This window comes from Dipodomys ordii, unplaced genomic scaffold (genome assembly GCF_000151885.1).
Source record: "Dipodomys ordii isolate 6190 unplaced genomic scaffold, Dord_2.0 Scaffold119, whole genome shotgun sequence".
NCBI lineage: Eukaryota > Metazoa > Chordata > Mammalia > Rodentia > Heteromyidae > Dipodomys > Dipodomys ordii.
This window is the reverse complement of record NW_012267335.1, coordinates 1,242,846-1,262,445: the sequence shown is the minus strand read 5'-3', so window position 1 is coordinate 1,262,445 and position 19,600 is coordinate 1,242,846. Positions and strand designations below refer to the sequence as shown.

The window sequence follows — 19,600 nt, the reverse complement described above, 5'->3', positions numbered from 1 at the left end:
TCTGGCAGTCATCTACTTGAGCCACAGTTCTGTTTCCAGCTTTTCTGTGGTTAATTGGAGATAACAGTCTCATGGACTTTTCTGCCTGGACTGGGTTCAAACCATAATTCTCCTGAGTAGCTGGGATTGTAGGGGGCACGCCTTGGCTTCCTTTAGTCTATTTCCTTGTATATACAGACCATATTTCACTTGTCCATTTATTCATGTATGATGGAGGTTAGAAATCCCCCCCCCCTTTCCTCCAAAGGCTATTTGTAACACCATTCACAAGGCCATGTGCAATCATCAGTACAGGCTCAGGCAGACATTCTCAGAAGTGAATGAAAAGCACGAGCGGTCTGCAGCCCATAGGCTAGATGTTCCTCATGCCTGCATGATACTTGGATCCTTTTCGATTTCAGCTACTGTAAATAATGCTGCTGTGAGGGTATGCATAAGAACACCTGCTGCAGTCCCTGTGTTCAGTTCTTTTAGGACCACATCTAGAGCTGGAATTGCCAGATCACATGGTGGTTCTATTGTGAATTCTCTGAGGCCTGCCAGGCTCCCTTCTGCAGGGAGGGGTTCAATTCCCACCAGTACTGCACAGGAGTGGCTGTTCTGTGCCTCCCGACCACCTCAGCGCCCCACGCTGTGTGTGCAGATAGGACCCCTCCCCTCCCACGAGTGTCACGTGGTATGATCTCACAGATCACTCCCCATGATTACTTAAGCCTTGGCTTCTCCTTTTCTCAGTTGTCTTATCTTTCCCAGAGAAATGCCCAGATTAAGTACTTTCAAGAGTTGAATTAGTCACGTTCAGAAAAACAATGTCTCAAGCCTTACCAGAAGGCATTTTGGATGAGAAGTCTTCTCCGTCGCTGTCTGCGGCACTGTGCTCTTTCCCAGACTTTCCCAGGTAGGCAAGATGAGTTAGAACTGGAGTTGGGAAGAGCATCCTGACCAGCAGTGTCCCCTGTGTTCCCAGAAGGTCAGGCATGGGGAGGGCTCGGGTGTGACCATCCCCAGATGGGTGGGCAGCCTGGCTCTCCTTTGCCCTCGACATGGTGGCCTGGATGCCCGGTCTTGCCGCTGCCCTCATGCTCAAGCTGGTCTCTTAGAGGCTGTGTTCAGGACAGTGAAGTTCTGGTGTTTGGACTCCACAGATGTGGCTTGAGGTCACTTTTGAGTTGAAGGCAGTGTTCCGTGAAGGGAACCTAACACCTGGGTCTTCAGTCCTCTATGGTCAGTACCTAGTCTGTACATAGTTTAGACTTTTATTGACTGTCAGATCAAAGGAATAATAACAAATGATATGCAATGAATGGTGTTCCAATACAACTTGATGTACAAGTACATCAAAAGTCCTATTTGGCCTGTTGACAGGAGTTTACTGACCTCTGTTATAGAGAGTGTTATTTTTCTCTGTCATTAGATGAACTAACCGCAATTATTTTAATACAGGCAGATCTCCAAGTAGAGCAAAACCGGCAGCACTTCTATGAACTGTCTCTTGAATATGTCTGTAAGCTTCAGGAAATCCAAGAAAGAAAGAAGTTTGAATTCGTGGAACCTGTGAGTATTAGACCAGATGGTTGTCTTGCAGAGTTTTGTGATAGAGCAGCTTCCTCTCTAGATCTAATGGACGGTTGCTAGAGACTACAGTGCGTAAACAGGAAGGTAGGTGTCCGCCATTGTCAGGGGCGACCGACGGTCATAGCATCAAGAGTGCGCACAGTAGGTAATACGTCGTGGGCACGCGGTCCAGGTCTGCATTTGGGTGTGCAGTTTCTACCTACTTCCCTGCTGCTTCCCTTACAAATCCATCTGAAAGAATTTGTATTGGAGGGTGAGAAACGATGCTGTTGTCTTACAGGATAATCTTTATGCAAGGTTCTTTCTGAAGTTTTTGTGCTTAAACTGTGATTCTTGCAAGTTTATTTATTTATTTATTTTTTGGGGTCCAGTCGTGGGGCCCGAACTGTGGGCCTGGGCGCTGTCCTTCAGCTCTTCAGCTCAAGGCTAGCGCTCTACCACTTGAGCTACAGCACCACTTACGGCTTTTTTCTTTTTGCATATGTGGTGCTGAGGAATCGAACCCAGGGCCTTGAGCATGCAAGGCAAGCGCTCTACCACGGAGCTACCTTCCCAGCCCCTCTTGCAAGTTTATTATTATTGATTTCAACATAGTTCTAACTGCTCATGGCGATCTAAGTTGACTGTAAGCTGTTTGTGGAATATTTCAAGCAATTTTTTTTTTTTGGTCGGTCGTGGGGCTTGAACTCTGGGGCTGGGCACTGCCTTTCAGCTCTTCAGCTCAAGGCGAGTGCTCTACCACTTGAGCCACAGTGCCACTTCTGGTTTTCTCAGTGGCTTATTGGAGATAAGAGTCTCATGGACTTTCCTGCCTGGGCTGGCTTTGAACTTCAACCCTCAGATCTCAGCCTCCTGAGTAGCTAGGATGACAGGTGTGAGCCATTGGTGTCCCACTTCTATTTCAAGCAGTTTTATGAGTGACTAGCATTTCTTATCTTTCTTTCTTTTTTCTTTTGGTCCAAGACCAGGACTTGAACTCCGTACCTGACTTTTGTTCATTGCTAGCACTCTACCAACTGAGCTTGACTCCAGCTGCTAAGGTTTCCTTATACTTCTGTTAGAAACCATGACTTTCATGGTTTATGCGGAGGTTTTCCAATAGCCTTAGTTACATGCTAATATGCATACTTAAGCATATATGTATCAAACTATAAAGGGCATTTCATATGAGTTATAGTCAAAAAATTAAGAAACATTAGAATTTATGATTGTCAATATTAAGACTTAGAATTTTTGGTGTTTTTTCCTGATAACAGCTTTTTGAACTGTAATTGTAGTACTATATACTGTTTTATGAGTATGATTTTGAGAAACAAAGGAATAACTAAATATTAGTTAGAAATCCAGTTGGAGCAATAAAATTAACTTAAACAATTAGAAGACATTAGGTCTCCCTAGCACAGTGACATACTGAAGTCATTATGGCACAGGTGACCTGGGCATTGACTGTGCTCAGTCATGGTTTAAGTCTTTGTTCTGAGTACTGTCTTGGTCACACCCTCTTTGATTCCGTGCAAGAACTTCGTAAGATACTTTAGTTATCCCACTTAGCACATAAGGAAGTATAATGGAGACAGTTTCTGTGATTTTACCCAGCATTGTGTCACAGGGATACAAGTGATTGCTGCGGTTGGGAGTGGACCATGACTGGCTGTTGGACGTCAGAACCGCCCATTCCTGCCTGGTATCCCAGGCAGTGTGCTACAGAAAAAGATTATTGGGATTTTCTTTGCTCTCTCCCCGAATCCGTTCTGCTCATTTGAGATACACTCAATGGGGGCAGAAGCAGCTGCCCTCTAATTAAGAGAGGCCAGATTGGGAGTTGGTAGAAAACTTCAGGGTTTAATTAGTAGCCTGACTTCATCCTGGGCAGGTCACTGAACCATCTTGTCAACAAAACAGAAGTTGTACTGTCCTGGGTGCTATTACAGTCCAGCGTTTTGATCCATGGACCTTTCTTGTAGACTGAATTGACCCACAGAATTAAGGTTTTAATTACTGGTGGAAGCTGGGATCCTTTTGACAAATGAGGACAAATGGATATGACCTCCAGTTATCAGAGCATATGTAAAAATTGCTTCATGGTGCTGGTATTTAAGAAAAATACCGTTTTTTTCCCCTGAGAAATGATATTTCAAAGATCAATAATAAATAATCCGTACTTAGACTTACCTGAATTCTGGTGACTTCCTTTGGCTTGCTTAGGTAAGGGGGAGGAGGGGGGTGGGGCGTACTCTGCTGCTGCTCAGGTTCTTTGTCCTCCTGGAGGTGTGGGGGAATGTGCTCATGTCTGTCCTCTTTGTCCTTTGTCACAGATGCTGTCCTTTTTCCAGGGAATGTTTACTTTCTATCATCAGGGACATGAACTTTCCAAAGACTTCAATCACTACAAAATGGAACTACAGATCAACATTCAGAATGTAAGGAAATGAAATCTTTATAGTATATATTAAAAAACAGCCCTCCCCCCCCCCAACGTTTGGAAGGTGTATTGATCACGCATTTGGTGTATTAGAAAAACCTTAAAGGCCAAGCTGATCTGTAGATACCGAGAAAGTGGGGATCGGTTGCCCCCTAGCGGTCATCAGATAACATAACCATCTGCTCTGCAGTTCATTGAGGCTCCAGAGATGCAGCCACCTGGTGGCTTTTCCTCAACCTCCAGCGATTTCTGAAGATAAGCTTCTCAGACCCCTGTGAATAAAACTGGCAGCAAAACTTAGATTTAAGGCTTGTAAATTATAACGAAGCGCATATCTTCTTTGTTAACTGTGCCTCATGGTTTTTATTCATAGATAGTCTTGGTGTTTGAGTGGAATTTCCTCCCTCCATTCTTGGCACGTTCACTGTGTGCTGGTGTTCACAGGTGGTAAATGCACACTTTTCCATCAGGTCTTGGATACAGAGTTCTAGGGAACTTTTATCTAATTTTGTACATGTACTCAACGAGGTAAGCTACACATTCCTAGCCTTAGGATGTGAATGAACTTCTTTTGTGAGAAACAGCTCCCCGTCTTGCCCAGACCGGCAAGTACTTCTCTGGCCTTAGCTTCCTGAGCCCCTCATTGGGACTACAGGCACTGCCTTTCGGCGTTGCTTCTTAGGTAATTTCTTTCTCTTTGGAAATCCTGGCATCTTGGAAGCACCCGTTTTGCTGTATCTTGATGGTGACATCATGTACTTCTTTCTTGGCTATTCATCTAATACCCCGATGATGTCAGCTTTTAGAATAATAAGGGGAAAAAAAAGAATAATAAGGGAATAAGGCTATATAGAGCTGGGAGAAATTCTAGTCATATGGTTGTTTTATTGTGACATATGTGAAATACTATATAACATTATAGATAATTTGGGGGAAGAATTTAGGATTTTACTATAGTAAAAAAATAACCTTAAATCACAGAACTATATTCAGAAAAAGGTAGATGATTTAAAAGCAAAAATGGTCTATTTTTTCCCCATCCAATGACACTGTTTCTATTATAGATACGGTAAGACTTTTTTTGGGAGATTTGGTCCTCATCCATTTTCTATAATCTAGAATAATAAATGGAAAGCAAAAAAGTGGCTGGATGGCTTTTAGAAAATAGATTTTCCAAAAGAATGGAAATTGCATCAAAATTAAAGTATTAAAAAAAACTAACCTTAAGCTCTGTGCTTGGAAGAATATGGAGCAAGAAAGAATAGAGCGGAGTTGTTCACAGAAGGAAATGTAGTGAGCAAGTTTAAGACTCACAGAGAGGCCCTAAAGAAGCTAGCTGGACACTGGTGGCTCACGCCTGTAATCCTAGCTACTCAAGAGGCTGAGATCTGAGGATTGTGGTTTAAAGCCAGCTTGGGCCGGAACATCTGTGAGACTCTTAGCTATAGTTAACCACTCAGAAAACCGGAAGTGGTGCTGTGGCTTACGTGGCTTGAGTTGAAAAGCTGAGGGACAGCACCCACGCCCATAATTCAAACCCCACAACCAACAACAACCAAAGAAGCTAGGAGCAGTTAATATGGACAGATACTTTCCTTTGTTAGAAAATAATTATTGTGATATCTGAGTGACATAACTATAATGAAATAATGCCACTAATATGAACTTTACCATGTGTCAACATCATCCTGAATAGTTTTATTTGGCATATAATAGTCTTCATGGAAGTCCTGGAGAGGAGGTTTTCCTTGCAGTCCTGTTTGGTGGAGGAGGTGGAGCCTGGGTGAGGAGCACTTCTCTTCCTGAAGCCATGTTCCCAAAGGGCAGGCCAGCACGGGACTTGGGCAGATACACCCTCAGGGCTTGGGTTGGTAGTTTCAGGTTCAGTGCTGGCCTCAAAGATGAGTTTCTTCCAGTGTACTAGGGTTTGTTTCCACCTCTCACTGTTTGTGATAGAGTCTATTTGCTACCTGCCCAATGGAAGGCCTCTGATGGGTGTTTCGTCCTGGTTAGCTGTTTACCAAGCTCCATGTGCACCAAGCATTGGTATGATGATGTGAGGTGTGTGTGTGTGTGTGTGTGTGCGTGCACTAATACTGGAGCTTGAACTCAGGGACTTGGCGCTCTCTCCTTTCTTGCTCAAGGCTGGTGCTTTCTCACTTGAACCACAGCTCCACTTCTAGGTTTTCTGGTGGTTGATTGGAGATAAGAGTCTCATGGACTTTCCTGCCTGGGCTGACTTTGAATCTTACTCCTCAGATCTCAGCCTCCTGAGTAGCTAGAACACAGATGTGAGCCACCAGTGTCCAGCTGAGATCAGTTTTAAGATAGGGACAAGAAATTCTGGGGGTGTGAGAAGTGGGAAGAAGAGATAGAGATGGTACCACACATCATTTCTACCTTCTTTGTAGTTTTTTTTGGTCAGTCATGAAGCCTGAACTCTGGGCCTGGGCACTGTCCCTCAGCTCTTCAGCTCAAGGCTAGGGCTCTACCTCGGGAGCCACAGTGCCACTTCTAGCTTTTTCTGCTTATGTGGTGCTGAGGAATCGAACCCAGGGCCTCATGCATGTGAGGCAAGCACTCTACCACTGAGCCACCTTTCCAGCCCCCTTCTTTGTAGTCTTGTGTTTTCTAAATGCGCATAATTTTTGGTTTTAGCTCCTAGTCTATGTTTAAACCTCTGCAGGCAAGTTTTCCTTTTTACAATCTGCATTTATCAGATTCCCCATCTCCTGATAATGAAGTACATTTTCCCACTCTGGGGACCTCCTGGCTACCTTTTTCATTGAAGGGAGGAATCTCAATAATGATTTTCCATGTCAGCTTTCCACAGCTGCTTGTCAGCAGTTTTTCCGTATTAACACAATTATTTTACCTCTGGAGGAAAGCGATGTCCCTGCCCTGGGCAGTGCTGAGTCGCGGTGGTCTTGGTAATTCTGTCCCTTTCCACTCGCGTCCGGGCTTTCGGGGAAGCCGCTTGACAGATATTGGTGACCCATGACTCCGGGGGTTCAGAGATGTGATTTGTGTCCTAGGTAGTTGTAGGGGTGATTCTTTCCCCCTTCCTTCTTAGCGGGGAGGGGGGGCGGGGGGGAGAGCGTGTTTCATGACCTGGAAAAATAGACACTCATTTTTATTAATTTACAAAGAATTGTGAAATGTTAGCAGAATCTTAAGTGCTCACATTGCATGTAGAACACTGAAAACTTGAGAGATTGTTGTAAATTACATACTTTCCAGGTTGATATTTTATGACCTGTGCACGTGTGCGTGTGTGTGGTACTGGGATTTTAACTCAGTGTTTCCTACTGCTAGCTGGCACTCTGCCACATAAACCACATCTCCAGCCCCTTCTTGCTTTAGGGTTTTTGTTTCTTTTTCAAGTAATGTCTTGTGTTTTTCACCCTAGGCAGTCTTTTTTTTTTTGCCAGTCATGGTGCCTGAACCCTGGGCCTGGACACTGTCCCTCAGCTCTTCAGCTCAAGGCTAGTGCTCTACCACTTGAGCCACAGCACCACTTCCAGCTTTTTCTGCTTACGTGGTGCTGAGGAATCGAACCCAGGGCCTCATGCATGCAAGGCAAGCGCTCTACCACTGAGCCACCTTCCCAGCCCCTCCCTAGGCAGTCTTTAAACTGCATTCCTCTTAACCTAAGAAGGCATGGCTGGAATGTCAGGCATTCCCCACTAGGGCCTGGCTTATTTGTTGAGATGAGGTCTCATTATCTTTTTGCCTGGACTACCCTCTCTCTAACCAGGATTTCCTGATCTCTTCCTCCCAAGTAGCTGGGATTACCTTTGTGAGCCACTCTGCCTGGCAACTCATTGTCTTGTTTTATCGTACGTTTTTTCCCTTTGTTTTGGGGGGCTGGTACCAGGGTTTGACCTCAGGGCTCATCTCATGCTCTGACTTGAGCCATTCCTCCAGCCTGGTTTTTTGCTGGTTGTGTTTTGGAGACGGGATCTCCCATATACTTATTAGTGTACATTATTAGTTTTTTGGGGGGAGGAATTTAATTTTTACATCTTTACACATGTTTATACTGTGTTCCAATCAGTCTTCCCCGTCCATCACTGTCTTTACTGTATTTTAATTAGAGTAAACCTGCTTCACTTCCCCTGGGGCTGTTTGAACAGCTGCGTCACTCACTGTGTTAGCTTCACAAGTTCAGAAGTTACCACCAGGCGTTTGCTCTCTTTGACCATAAAGGGTAGGAGATGGGGAGTTTCTTTTTCCTTTTTTTTGGGGGGGGTATGTGTTTGGTTTGGTAGCAGACCTGTACCCCTGGAGCACATCCCCAGCTCACGAATGGGGAGAACAATCTGATATATACGTGTGCATGTGTACACATGCACGCACACACACGGAGACCTCCCACAAATTACATTTATTTACTCCATAAATAAATAATCTTATTTACTCCTCGCAAGAAGCTGAAGTCTGCCCGCCTTGTCTGCGTTTCAGACACGGAACCGGTTTGAAGGCACCAGGTCGGAAGTAGAAGAACTGATGAACAAGATCCGGCAGAATCCCAAAGACCATAAGCGCGCCAGCCAGTTCACCGCAGAAGGCTACCTGTATGTGCAGGAAAAAAGTAAGAGGCCCTCCGGGTTGGCTTGGGGGTGGGTGGAGATCCCAGCACCCATTGGTGCTGCACCCTGCATTCCACTGAGCATCCTGAAAACACTGGGCAAAAGCGGCAGCATCCACACCCAGTACGGCAGACTCCGTCACTGTCCCACGAATGCAGTTCTGCCGTTTCTGCTGCGTTTCCTTCCTGTTCCATCCTGTAAGGAAGCGTATGGGAGGACGGATGGAGGTTGTGTGTCAGTGGTGTGGCCTTTTAACCGAGAGGCTGGAACAGCAAGGCTTTGGGGAGTTCTGCAGCCTATCTGGGGACACCTGGGGAGGGCTGGCTGTAAAGCCTGGTTATTTCCATAATGACCATAGCTCTTTGGAAAATGATCCCCACTGCTTTTTTGCCCCATGCTATCCTGGAAAATGTAGTTGGGAAACACCTTTCTCCTGTGGAGTGGGGGGTCTGTGGCCTTGGGAACAGCTGCTCTGCAGCCACGCCAGCCCCCTGTGCTCCGCTCCGTGACCCAGGAGCGTGCTCATGAGGGGTCCAAGGTGGAGAGTGGGGTCAGATTATGATGGTGCACTCTTTACCTCCTGTCCTCTCTTTCTACTCCTCTCTCTCTCTCTCTCTCTCACACACACACAGATGCATTCTCCCACCAACCTCATCTCATATACACACACCCTTCCCCCACCCTCATAGTTAAGAACAAGAGGGGAATTTCTTTTTCCCTTTCCTTTCCTTTCCTTGCCTTAGTCATGGGGCCTGAACTCTGGGCCTGGGTGCTGTCCCTCAGTTCTTCAGCTCAAGACTAGCGCTCTACCACTTGAGCCATAGCACTACTTCTGGCTTTTTTCTTTTTGCTTATGTGGTGCTGAGGAATCGAACCCAGGGCCTCAGGCATGCAAGGCAAGCGCTCTACCACTGAGCCACCTTTCCAGCCACTGTACCATATTTTTGTCAACCAAAGAACACAGTCTTAAGCCTTTCTAACACAAATTCCAGTCATTTCCACATACAGGCCTTGGCACTGGTGATGGCCTAAGATGACCTTTATTGTGCTCTGCTGCCGCCTTTTATCTTTTTTTTGCCTCCCTAAATGGATTATTATTGGCTAATAAGTTCTTTTTTCTCTTCCTGATATTGTTTTTGACATTCCAGTTAGAAGGTTTATTTTGTTTGATTGTGTAGGGATAAAACATCTCAGGGAAAGAAAAACTGCTAGCCTTTATGATTCATGACAAATAGGACTTTCCCCCCCCTTTTCTTTTGTTTGGGGATTGAACTGGTGACCTGTGCTCTACCGCTGATGTAGACTTCGTGGCCTCTGAAATTCCACATGCTTAGTGACCCCAGTATGGGCTGCTGTCCTTGAAGAGCTCTGGTTATGGCCATGCCGACTTCCTGCCAAGAGTTGGAACTGGGTTCTGAGGATGTTTTGGTGCATCTGTGGACCACTCTCCCCTTAGTCTTACATTCCATGTTCTTCACTTCTCCTTTGCTGTAGCTCATCCCTCCCCTCCCAGCCCCACCCTGGGTGTTAGGGATAGAGCCTGGGGCCTTGAGTAAGCTACATCCAAATCCTACTTCAGTCCTGAAACTTCCTAGTCATCTGTAAGGGCAGCTGTTACCGGTGCCTTAGTGCGTTTAGAGGAGGTGCTGTTTTGTTTTGTTTTAATTGTGACAGTGCTCTTATTTCTGCACTAAGAGTTTCAGAGCAAGAATCAAAACCATCCCATAGATGAAATGGAACTTTTGGAACCCCGTGAGTTCTTAATGCCTGGAAACGAGTAAAATACTAAGCTGAAAATGAAGAGATTTTCAAGTAATAGTAAATGTTAGTTTTTCTAGTCTTTCAGCCACGTCTGCATTGCTGAAAGTGACTTGAAATCTTCCCATGAAGTATCTCCCTGGCGCTCCTGTTACCTCACGCTTTTCTTTTTTCCTAGAGCAGCAGGATGGCTGATTGGTTTTCATGGAGCCATATTTGTTGCTACGTTTCGGTGTTTTTCTCTTTAGTGATGTGCTTAGAGCTCCGTATAGCTGCTCATACAAAATTGTGTATTTTGTTGAAGGGCCTGCTCCATTTGGCTCCAGTTGGGTCAAACACTACTGCATGTATCGGAAGGCAGCCAAGAAATTCAACATGATCCCATTTGAGCACAGATCTGGGGGGAAACTTGTAAGTATTTCATTTCTTCTTGTATTCTACACAGGATGTATTTGCTGTGGGGAGTGTCATTTGAGAGGCTGATAGTCACTTTTATTTCATTTGTAGAATTAAAATCTCGGTTTCCACACAGGCCAGAAAACAGCACAGTCCTTTTTTCTCTTCTTTTCTGAACTGTGCGCACACACGCATGACCGTAGAATGCTCTGTGTCCCTACTTTTGGAAGGTGAAGATGACATGGACAGCGAGCCTCCTGGCTCCTGTGTTTACACGGGGTGTCTGGCCTACACGTAACATACTAGATATTCATAGCCCCAAAGACGGTAATTAGCATGATCGGTAGAGACTTTGACTCTTCTTCAGTTGACATACAGAGTTTTCCTGTATATGTTTATTCCCTGTTCACAAAACTGTTCTTCCCAAAGAGGTGATGTGCTGAGCAAGTATGAGTAAGTAAGAAGACCCAGGCGTTGGCTACATAGAAAGGGTGGCCTTAAATAGTTGCAGCTGTAACAAGAATTGCCGGTCTGGAGAGAAAACTGGAGCCTCTGCTACTGAACGTAATTGCAGGAAGCAGGTCAAGGTGTTTCTTTACTTACTGGGTTGGGTGGCTATAGTTTTGCACAAGTCAATACAGAATTGAGGCAAGTTCACCACTTGTGTGCCTATACTTTGCTACTTTGTGAAACAGGCATAAAGCAGGAAGCAGTAAACACGTGTTTATGGGATGACGAAATGCACATTGAAATGTGGGTCAGGACAGGAGAGGAGGCGGGAGAGCGGTGAAAGGCTGATGGGTTCACAGAGGGTGTGGCCTGCAAGTGTTGGTTTGCTGTTAGAGTGAATTCAAGTCTTAAGACGTCTCTGCTTATGACATATCTTTCTATTTCAGTTTCAAATGATAAAAAAGCATACATTTTAGATTTAAGGTGCAATGTTTGGAATATTCACCCATTTGAGTATTTCAGTGTTATTTGGAGCTCCTCATAGTCCCAGAGTAGTCTGGAGGACTGGCATCCTCACATAGCTTACGGCTGCTCTTAACTGAGCACCTATATTCTCCGGGTGCTTCTGTCTCCTATCTTCCATACTCTCTCTCTTTCTCCCACTACTGGGGATTGAACCCTGGGGGCTTGGGCATGCTTGTAGGCAAGCATTCAATCACTGAGGACATTGTTAATGCCACATCCCCCTTTATTTTGTATTTGTTAGAGATAGCCTCACAAAGCGGACTGGCCCGAGCTTGCTGGGTAGTGCACTCTGGCCTTGCACTTCTCATACCCCTTCTTGCTTCCAACTCCTGAGTGTTAATACTGCAGGAGTGTGCCACCATGTTTGGCTAGTTGTTGAATCAGGCTTAACTTCATATTTTTTTTTGTCGGTCGTGGGGCTTGAACTCTGGGTCTGGGCGCTGTCCCTGCGCTCTCCAGCTCAAGGCGAGCGCTCTACTGCTTGAGCCACAGTGCCACTTCCAGTTTTCTAGTGGTTTATTGGAGATAAGAGTCTCACGGACTTTCCTGCCTGGACTGGCTTTGAACCGTGATCCTCAGATCTCAGCCTCCTGAGTAGCTAGGATGACAGGCGTGAGCCACCGGTGCCCAGCTCAGGCTTAACTCCCTAAAGCCTTTCCAGAGGGTTGTATAATGAGTTAGAATGCTATTACAGTAAAAGAGGTAAGAAGTACAAATAAATCCAGGGTGATTCATTTTTGAAACAGGAAAGCTGCATCACCAAATGGTTACACCCTCAAATTGTTATAGCTATTGATGATCATAAGAACTAATTTAGGCCCTAACATATTGGGGCTGGATCCACATAGAACTCAGATTCTTGTAGGTCCAAAGTTATCACAAATTGTGACATGATATAATATGAAAATAACACCATTAAAAAAAAAAGTACGTTAAGCCAGGTGTGGTGTTACGTGTCTATAATCCCAGCTAATTGGCAGGTAAGAGATGGGAGAATCACAGACGAGACCAGCCTAGGAAAAAGTGAGAGACCTTATCTGAAAAATAAACCAAAGTGAAAAGGAGGCATAGCTAAGTATGGAGTGATAGTGCTTCACTAAATATAAGGCCCTAACTCCAAACCTCCCTCCTTCCCCTTTCCCCTGCACATCAAATATTACATCAAGAGTCGAAAAGATACTCCAACACCTGAAACGGCAGATGATCTGCCTTTTGAACAGCACTGGCTAAATAATAATCAGAGCAAGGTCTAGGGAACCTTAAAAATAGAATAACAAATGATAGTATTGTAGATTCTAATTTATGTTTCAACCAACTGGTTGAAAAGACAATAGAGAAAATAGGACTAGGAATCTTAAACCTGGCGTCTCTGCTCCGGTAGGTGCGGTGCCTGTGCGATGTAGTTTTAAGAGTAACATGCTTGTTTGCAGGGGGATGGAGAAGTATTCTTCTTGAAGGAATGTACCAGAAGGCATACGGACTCCATCGACAGGAGGTTTTGTTTTGACATTGAAGCTGCTGACCGGTAAGTTATAGAATTATTGGATATAATAAAAGAATTATTTACAGGCACAATTAAAAAATAGAGGTTCATTTCAACTGCGAGTTGCTAGGCCTTTGAAATAGATTATTTATTAAACTTGCAGGCTATGTGTTTATCGATAAGTAAGCTGTTTAATCTTGATTATCATGAAACTGGACTTTGAGTAGTTCTGAGTCTCTTTAAAAGTGTGTGTGTGTGTGAGAGAGAGAGAGGGAGAGAGAGACATTGGTCAAGATACATTGTACAGCTAGAAGAAGGGTACAGCATCAGGGAAACGGGGAAATACACAACATCAATTACACTGGACATGGATGAAAATGAATTAAGCAACTCAAGGGCAGAGATGGGAGGGAGGGAATGAGAGGGTACAGCTAACACAAGCAAAAGGAAAGAAATGGACATATCACCTCATGTGGAAGAAATAGTTGTATTGTCAAAGCTCATAGAATTCACAAACTTTGTAGCCCATGATGATGACAGTTTGCTTTGTGAAGGTTAAAATGTGTGAGCCAGGTGCTGGTGGCTCACACCTGTAATCCTAGCTACTCAGGAGGCTGAGATCTGAGGATCACAATTCAAAGCCAGCCCAGGCAGGAAAGTCCGTGAGACTCTTATCTCCAATAAACCACTCAAAAACTGGAAGAGCTCTCGCCTTGAGCTGAAGAGCTCAGGGACAGTGTGCAGGCCCAGAGTTCAAGTCTCATGACCGACCAAAAAAAAGAAAAAGTGTTTGTGACAGAAACTATCTCACAATACTGTGAAATATGTAATCACTTAATCTCAATAAAAATTATTTAAAGATACAATGTACCCATAAATTGACAGGTTGAATTGAAACTCCTTTGTACAATTATTTAAAGATAATAAAAACAATAATAAAAATTACTATCCCCTTTGATCAAAGTATATTATGTACATGTATGAAAAGATAACAATGAAAACACCTTTGTACAATTAATATGTATCAATAAAAAAGAAGAAAAAGTTTGAGAACCTGCAGCGAAGATGCTTTTGCAGATATAGATGAGCCTCCAAGAGCTTTCTTGTTACCAGTGGGGAAATCATGTACTCCTTTCTGGGAGCTCAGGCTGGAGCCCTCAGCCCTCGGTAGGCAATGGACACTGTTGTTCTCACTGTTGGAGCAAACCCAGGAGGGTGTGGGTGAGGGGTGAATGTAGTGAGGCCCCTCTGCAGGTGTGGTGATAATGGGAAATGTGAGTGAGGCAGACTCTTACCTGATCCACTCCCCCGATGGCTGCTGGCCAAAGAGACTGCTAGGAATCAGGAGCTATTTGTTCTTTGTCATTAGATGGTGAATTCCGGGAGAGGAGGATGCATGCCTCACTTAGCATTACTTGGCACTGTAATTCCAAGTGCAATACTTTATCTATATCTATATCTAGATACAGATATATATGGTGGGTGATCACTAAACGTGTGCTGGATTAAATGAAGTTGAACTGTTGCTCAGAAGTGACAGAACTGAGATTAGATTCAATCAAGCACCTGTCAGTCAACCATGCTTTTCTTTTCTGCCACACCTCTCCAGGGGTTTCATTCTGGCTTCCCTGTTTTCTTTCTGCCCAAGAAAAATAAATGTGACCTATTATGGAGTGTGTGGGTATTGTAAGCGGAGTTTTCTCAGCCTTTCTGCTGGCAGCCCCTGTGTATCATGTACACGAGTTGGCTTCCTATACATGAATTTTTCCTTCTTTCCAAGTAGCTGCTTCTGCTACATTGTCTTGGGAGCTAGCCGGTGGCTGGGTGAGGGACACAGGCCCTTTATCCCGGCTGTGTGAGGGATAAGAAGGTGGATGGGAATCTTAAAATGAGGCCACCTTGGGGAAAAACTTGAGACCCATATGAAAAATAACTATACCAAATAACTAAACACCACCTCAAAGCAGGGTAGGGTGTGGGCAGATGGAAGAGTGTTTACCTAGCAAGCCTTGAGTTCAAACTCCAGCCCTGCTCTAAAAATGAAAAAAATTGAGCAGTCAGGAAACATTGCAACAGCTGGTGATACTCAGTGAGTCCGGGCTTGCGTTCGATCTGTGTGGCATTTAGTTTGGGTCAGTTTTGGTTACATAGCAGAAGGCGCGTGGTGGCTTAACCATGGCTTCATCTTTGCACTTGTTTGGGAAGCCAGGGGCAGCCAGATCAGGGTCGATGGAAGCCTGTCGGTATCTGGGAGTTTGGAGGAGAGAGGGGGAATAATGACTAATGGATGTGAATCTTTTCCCGCTGGGATGATAAAAATGTTCTAAAAGTGATTTTGGTGATGGTTATACAAGCGAGTCTGCGAGTACCTAGAAAGCTGTTGAATTGTGCACTGCAGTGAGTCGATTTTTTTTTATGGTGTGAATTATATCACAAAAAGGTTTTCTCGACAAAAAGGAACATAGCTGAAAATAAAGAACTACAACAACTAAGATAGGAGCCTTACTTTATTTCATTTTTTTGAGATGGAGTCTTGCCATATTACCCAGACTGGCCTCCAAGTCAAGATCCTCCCTCCTCAGCCTTCCTGAGGGCTGAGATTACAAGTATGAAGCTCCACAGGTGGCCTTCTAATGTAAGGGTCTGGAATGACTCTACACATCCACTATTGTATGCCAGCCACATTTCACACACCACAGGCTGTAAGGTGATTAAGTTACTCATTTTGTGTTGGGGAAATTGTGTGTGTGTGTGTGTGTGTGTGTGTGTGTGTGTGTGTGTATGGTTGTTGTCCTTGGCAAGCTGAAGTCTGCTCAGATAATACAACTTTCCTCCCCAGAGTGACATCTTCTCCCACCTGACCTTACTCTTGGGTTCCCTGGTATTGCTTGCCGCACGCTGGTCTGTGCTGTGACCCCTTCCCCCAGCTTGACCAAGAATTACCATTCTGTGAGCTTCTCCCACTCGCCACACTCGGACTCTGCCCACAGAAAACGCTTCTCATTTTGCTCTCACTGCTGTGACATTCCAAAGACTATATTTGCTGTGGTAGACTGTCACTCCTGAAAGGATGGTTAGATACTTCTTGCTTTTATAATCTACCCATGTGTTCCTGCCCATGATTAGCTAGATCTGAAGTGGAGGCTTTTCCACTGAGGATTTCATGTGGCATCTAGGAGTGTGGCTGGGGTCCTTCCTCAGTGCACGTAGTGAGGAGCTGGTTGCTTCTAAGAAACCCATGCGGTTGGACGGAATAACAGTAGGAATGTCTGCGAAACACATTACATGATGGCCGAGTATTTTATAGTACATTTCATTCCAGCGCCCAAACAACTGTTAACTGTTTGGCACTGAGGCAGAAATAAATTAGCAATGCAATGAGGTCTGACTGTAAGGGAACTCATAGGCTAGCAGACCAGCGGGGCTGGCAAACTTGCCAACTTACAAGTCATTTTTAAATGGAATCTTGTCATCATCTTTTTGTTGTTGTTGTTGTTGTTGTAGTAATAGTAGCAGGGTTTCTCTGGTCAGGGGTACGCTAAGCACCTGCTGTGCCACTGGGTTGCAACCCCAGTTCCCAACTTGGCTCTTGAACATTAGGGTAACAGTTTAGAAACTAAGATGTAGAGAGGCCCCAGGCAAACATGTTGAGATAAGAACCAGAAGTGGACAGTTTTGCACCTACCCAGTGTTTGGCAGTGTCTGCAGACCCTTTAAATAAAGGTCATCCTTGCCTCTGTGGTGATGGTATCAGTTGTTGTACCACCATCTAGTGGATGGAGGCCTGCAGTGCACAGGCCAGCCCTCCCCTCTGAGTGTCGTCTGGTCCAACACTAGGCCACTGTTGATAGGACAGCTCCTACAGCATTGGTGGAGTGCAACTGGATTGTGTTGTTTTCTTTCTTGTAAATTTATGTATGAGGTGACTATTTCAATAAAAGAAGGCCATGAACTTTATCTGTAGTGCAGGTGATGAAGAACGGGGAAATAAACGGCTCTAGCGTTTCTTTTCTTGACTGGGGAGTCCTTCCTGGCTTCTTCTAAGAAGAAAGGAAAGGGCATTGTCTTTAAGTAGTTTAAGTGGAAGGTTTTTGTCCTTAAGGTGAGTTGTTGATAGTGATGATGTATTGAATGTCACATTTTGAATTGATTCTTCAAATGGAAGTCTGAGTTGGTGGACTCAGATGGACTGTGTGTATGTGTGCGGCTTAAACTCAGGGCCTGGGCATTGTCTCTGAGCTTTTCTGCTCAAGGCTAGTACTCTACCACTTGAGCCACAGCTCCACTTCCAGCTTTCTATTGATTAATTGGAGATAAAACTCTCTTAGACTTTCAGGGCTGGTTTCGAACTGTGATCCTCAGATCTCAGTCTCCCCAGTAGCTACAATTCCAGGTGTGGGCCACTAGCACTGGCTGAACTTAACTTTGAAATGTGTGTGGTCATTGCAGTGTGGATAACTGGAATTTTTAGCGGCAGTGAATAAATTTGGAAGGGACCATTTAGACCAAGTGGTTTTATTTTTTTTTTAACATGTTTTTATTCCTCTTAAGTAAATTCTTCCAATGGATTGCTGGGTTGAAGCATTGCAGAATCCTTAAATTGTGACTATTTTCTGTGTAGAGCTTGCGTGTTCTCCCTCCCTCCCTCCATCCCTTCCTCTCTCTTTCCCTCCCCTTTTTTTCCTTCTTTTTTTGGTAGAACTAGGGTTTGAACTCAAGGCCTCATACTTGCTAGCCTGGTGGATTCTAGATCTCTCTCGTGTTAGTCATTTTTGAGATAGGCTCTTGCTGCCTGCTTGGACATGTGCTTTGACTTCGATCCTCCTCTATTTTTTGCTTCTTCCTTGGCTCAATTGACAAAGTGCACACTAGGATGTCCAGCTTCTTCTGCTGAGATGGCGTCTTCAGGGCTTTCTGCCCAGCTTAGAACCGTGATCTCCCAATCTTGAGCTCGCACATAACTAGTATGACAGGCATGCTGCCATGCGCCGTTATTGTCTGCTCTTGCTGACTTTGAACTATAATCCTGATCTCAAAGAGCTAGGATGATTTCTGTGAGCCACTGGTGCCAGGCTCTATTTTCTCAAAAAATTTTATGTATTTATTTTTCTTCTGGTTGTCAGTCCCAAGGTTCCAGCTCAGGACCTCACACTCTTACCCATCTTTCTTGTTTATGGTTGATGCTCTGCCACTTGGGCTATACCTCCAGCCAAGTATTTTTCTGGTTAGTTGGACATGGTCTCTTGTAGACTTTTCTGCCCAAGGGAGCTTTGAATCCAGTTCTCCAGGTATCAGCTTCTTGAGCAGCAAGCGTTACAGGTGTGAGCCACCAGGTACCTGCCTCCATTTGGTTATTTTTTCTTCTTCCGGTTTTTTAGTAGTTTCCGTCCTTGTGCTGAAAATCTCTTCCAGTTTACATTTTCTGGCGTCAGCCTTTTGCCCTACATTCCTTATCATGTTTCTGTTTTGTTTAGCTTTTTACCTTTTTGTATGAGTTTTAGCCCAGTGTCCCGGCTATTTCTTTGAATTTCTTGTCTGCTTTCTCTTGATTCCAACTTACATTTTCTTCTTTACACGTTTTTAAAAAATTCTTGACTCAATGCCAGACGCTGGGTATCTGAGGACAAAGCGCGAAGTAACGTTCATGCTTGGTCCATGTCGTGTCTCTCGCCGAGTCAGACTACAGACATAGAGGACTGAGTCTGAAAGGAAGCCTAAACCACGCACTGCTGCTGCTTGAGTTAGACTGAGCTTATCACAAGCTTCGTGTCTCTGTGGGCACTACTAGAACCTTCTCTGGAAGGCTTGGCCCAGGTTCCCTGTTTTGAATTTGGACTTCCTCATGCCCTATTTTTCTCTGCTTGGAATCCTCCTGTCTGAGCTTTTCTGCCCCTTCTCGAGCCACAGTCTCCTCTGTCCTACTCAGATGGCATGGAGGTTCTGAAGGCCTTCTCCATCCTCCTTGCTCGCCCTAGGCCCTTAGCACATGCTTCTCTATGTGGTGTCTCTTCATCCTGTTGGCTCCCTCATAAACCTCTGGCTGGAGCCCCATGAAAGGCAGGTGCGGGCAGGTGGTTCACTCTGTGTGTGTGTTTCCGAGAAGTTCCAAGCGGTTCCACTGGCTTGGACCCCTGCTGTTTAATGTTTGATAAATTCTACTATTTATTCATTTCCAATGACGTCTTTCTTGTCCTGCCTGTTACTCCATGAAGGGGACACACACACACACACACACACACACACACACACACATCTTTCCAAGGTTTGGCTCGCCACTTTCTAGGGGCATCAGTTCACTGGTGTCTTGGCATCTTTGGCTTGGAGATAAGGCTCTGTACAATCTCTTGACTATGTGTTTCTTCCTGTTGGGGGAGGAAGATGGTCTGTCACAATTTCCTG

At 44.7% G+C, this 19,600-nt stretch overlaps 1 protein-coding gene across 1 annotated transcript in view; it reads left to right on the top strand.

Annotated features, from left to right (window-relative positions):
* Arhgap10 (Rho GTPase activating protein 10) overlaps positions 1-19,600 on the top strand; it is a 206,891-nt gene that overhangs the window by 85,267 nt on the left and 102,024 nt on the right. The window contains exons 7-11 of the mRNA XM_013029496.1: positions 1,444-1,554; positions 3,891-3,995; positions 8,462-8,591; positions 10,652-10,758; positions 13,149-13,243. Coding sequence (XP_012884950.1) covers positions 1,444-1,554; positions 3,891-3,995; positions 8,462-8,591; positions 10,652-10,758; positions 13,149-13,243 — 548 coding nt within the window. The remainder of the gene's footprint in view (positions 1-1,443; positions 1,555-3,890; positions 3,996-8,461; positions 8,592-10,651; positions 10,759-13,148; positions 13,244-19,600) is intronic.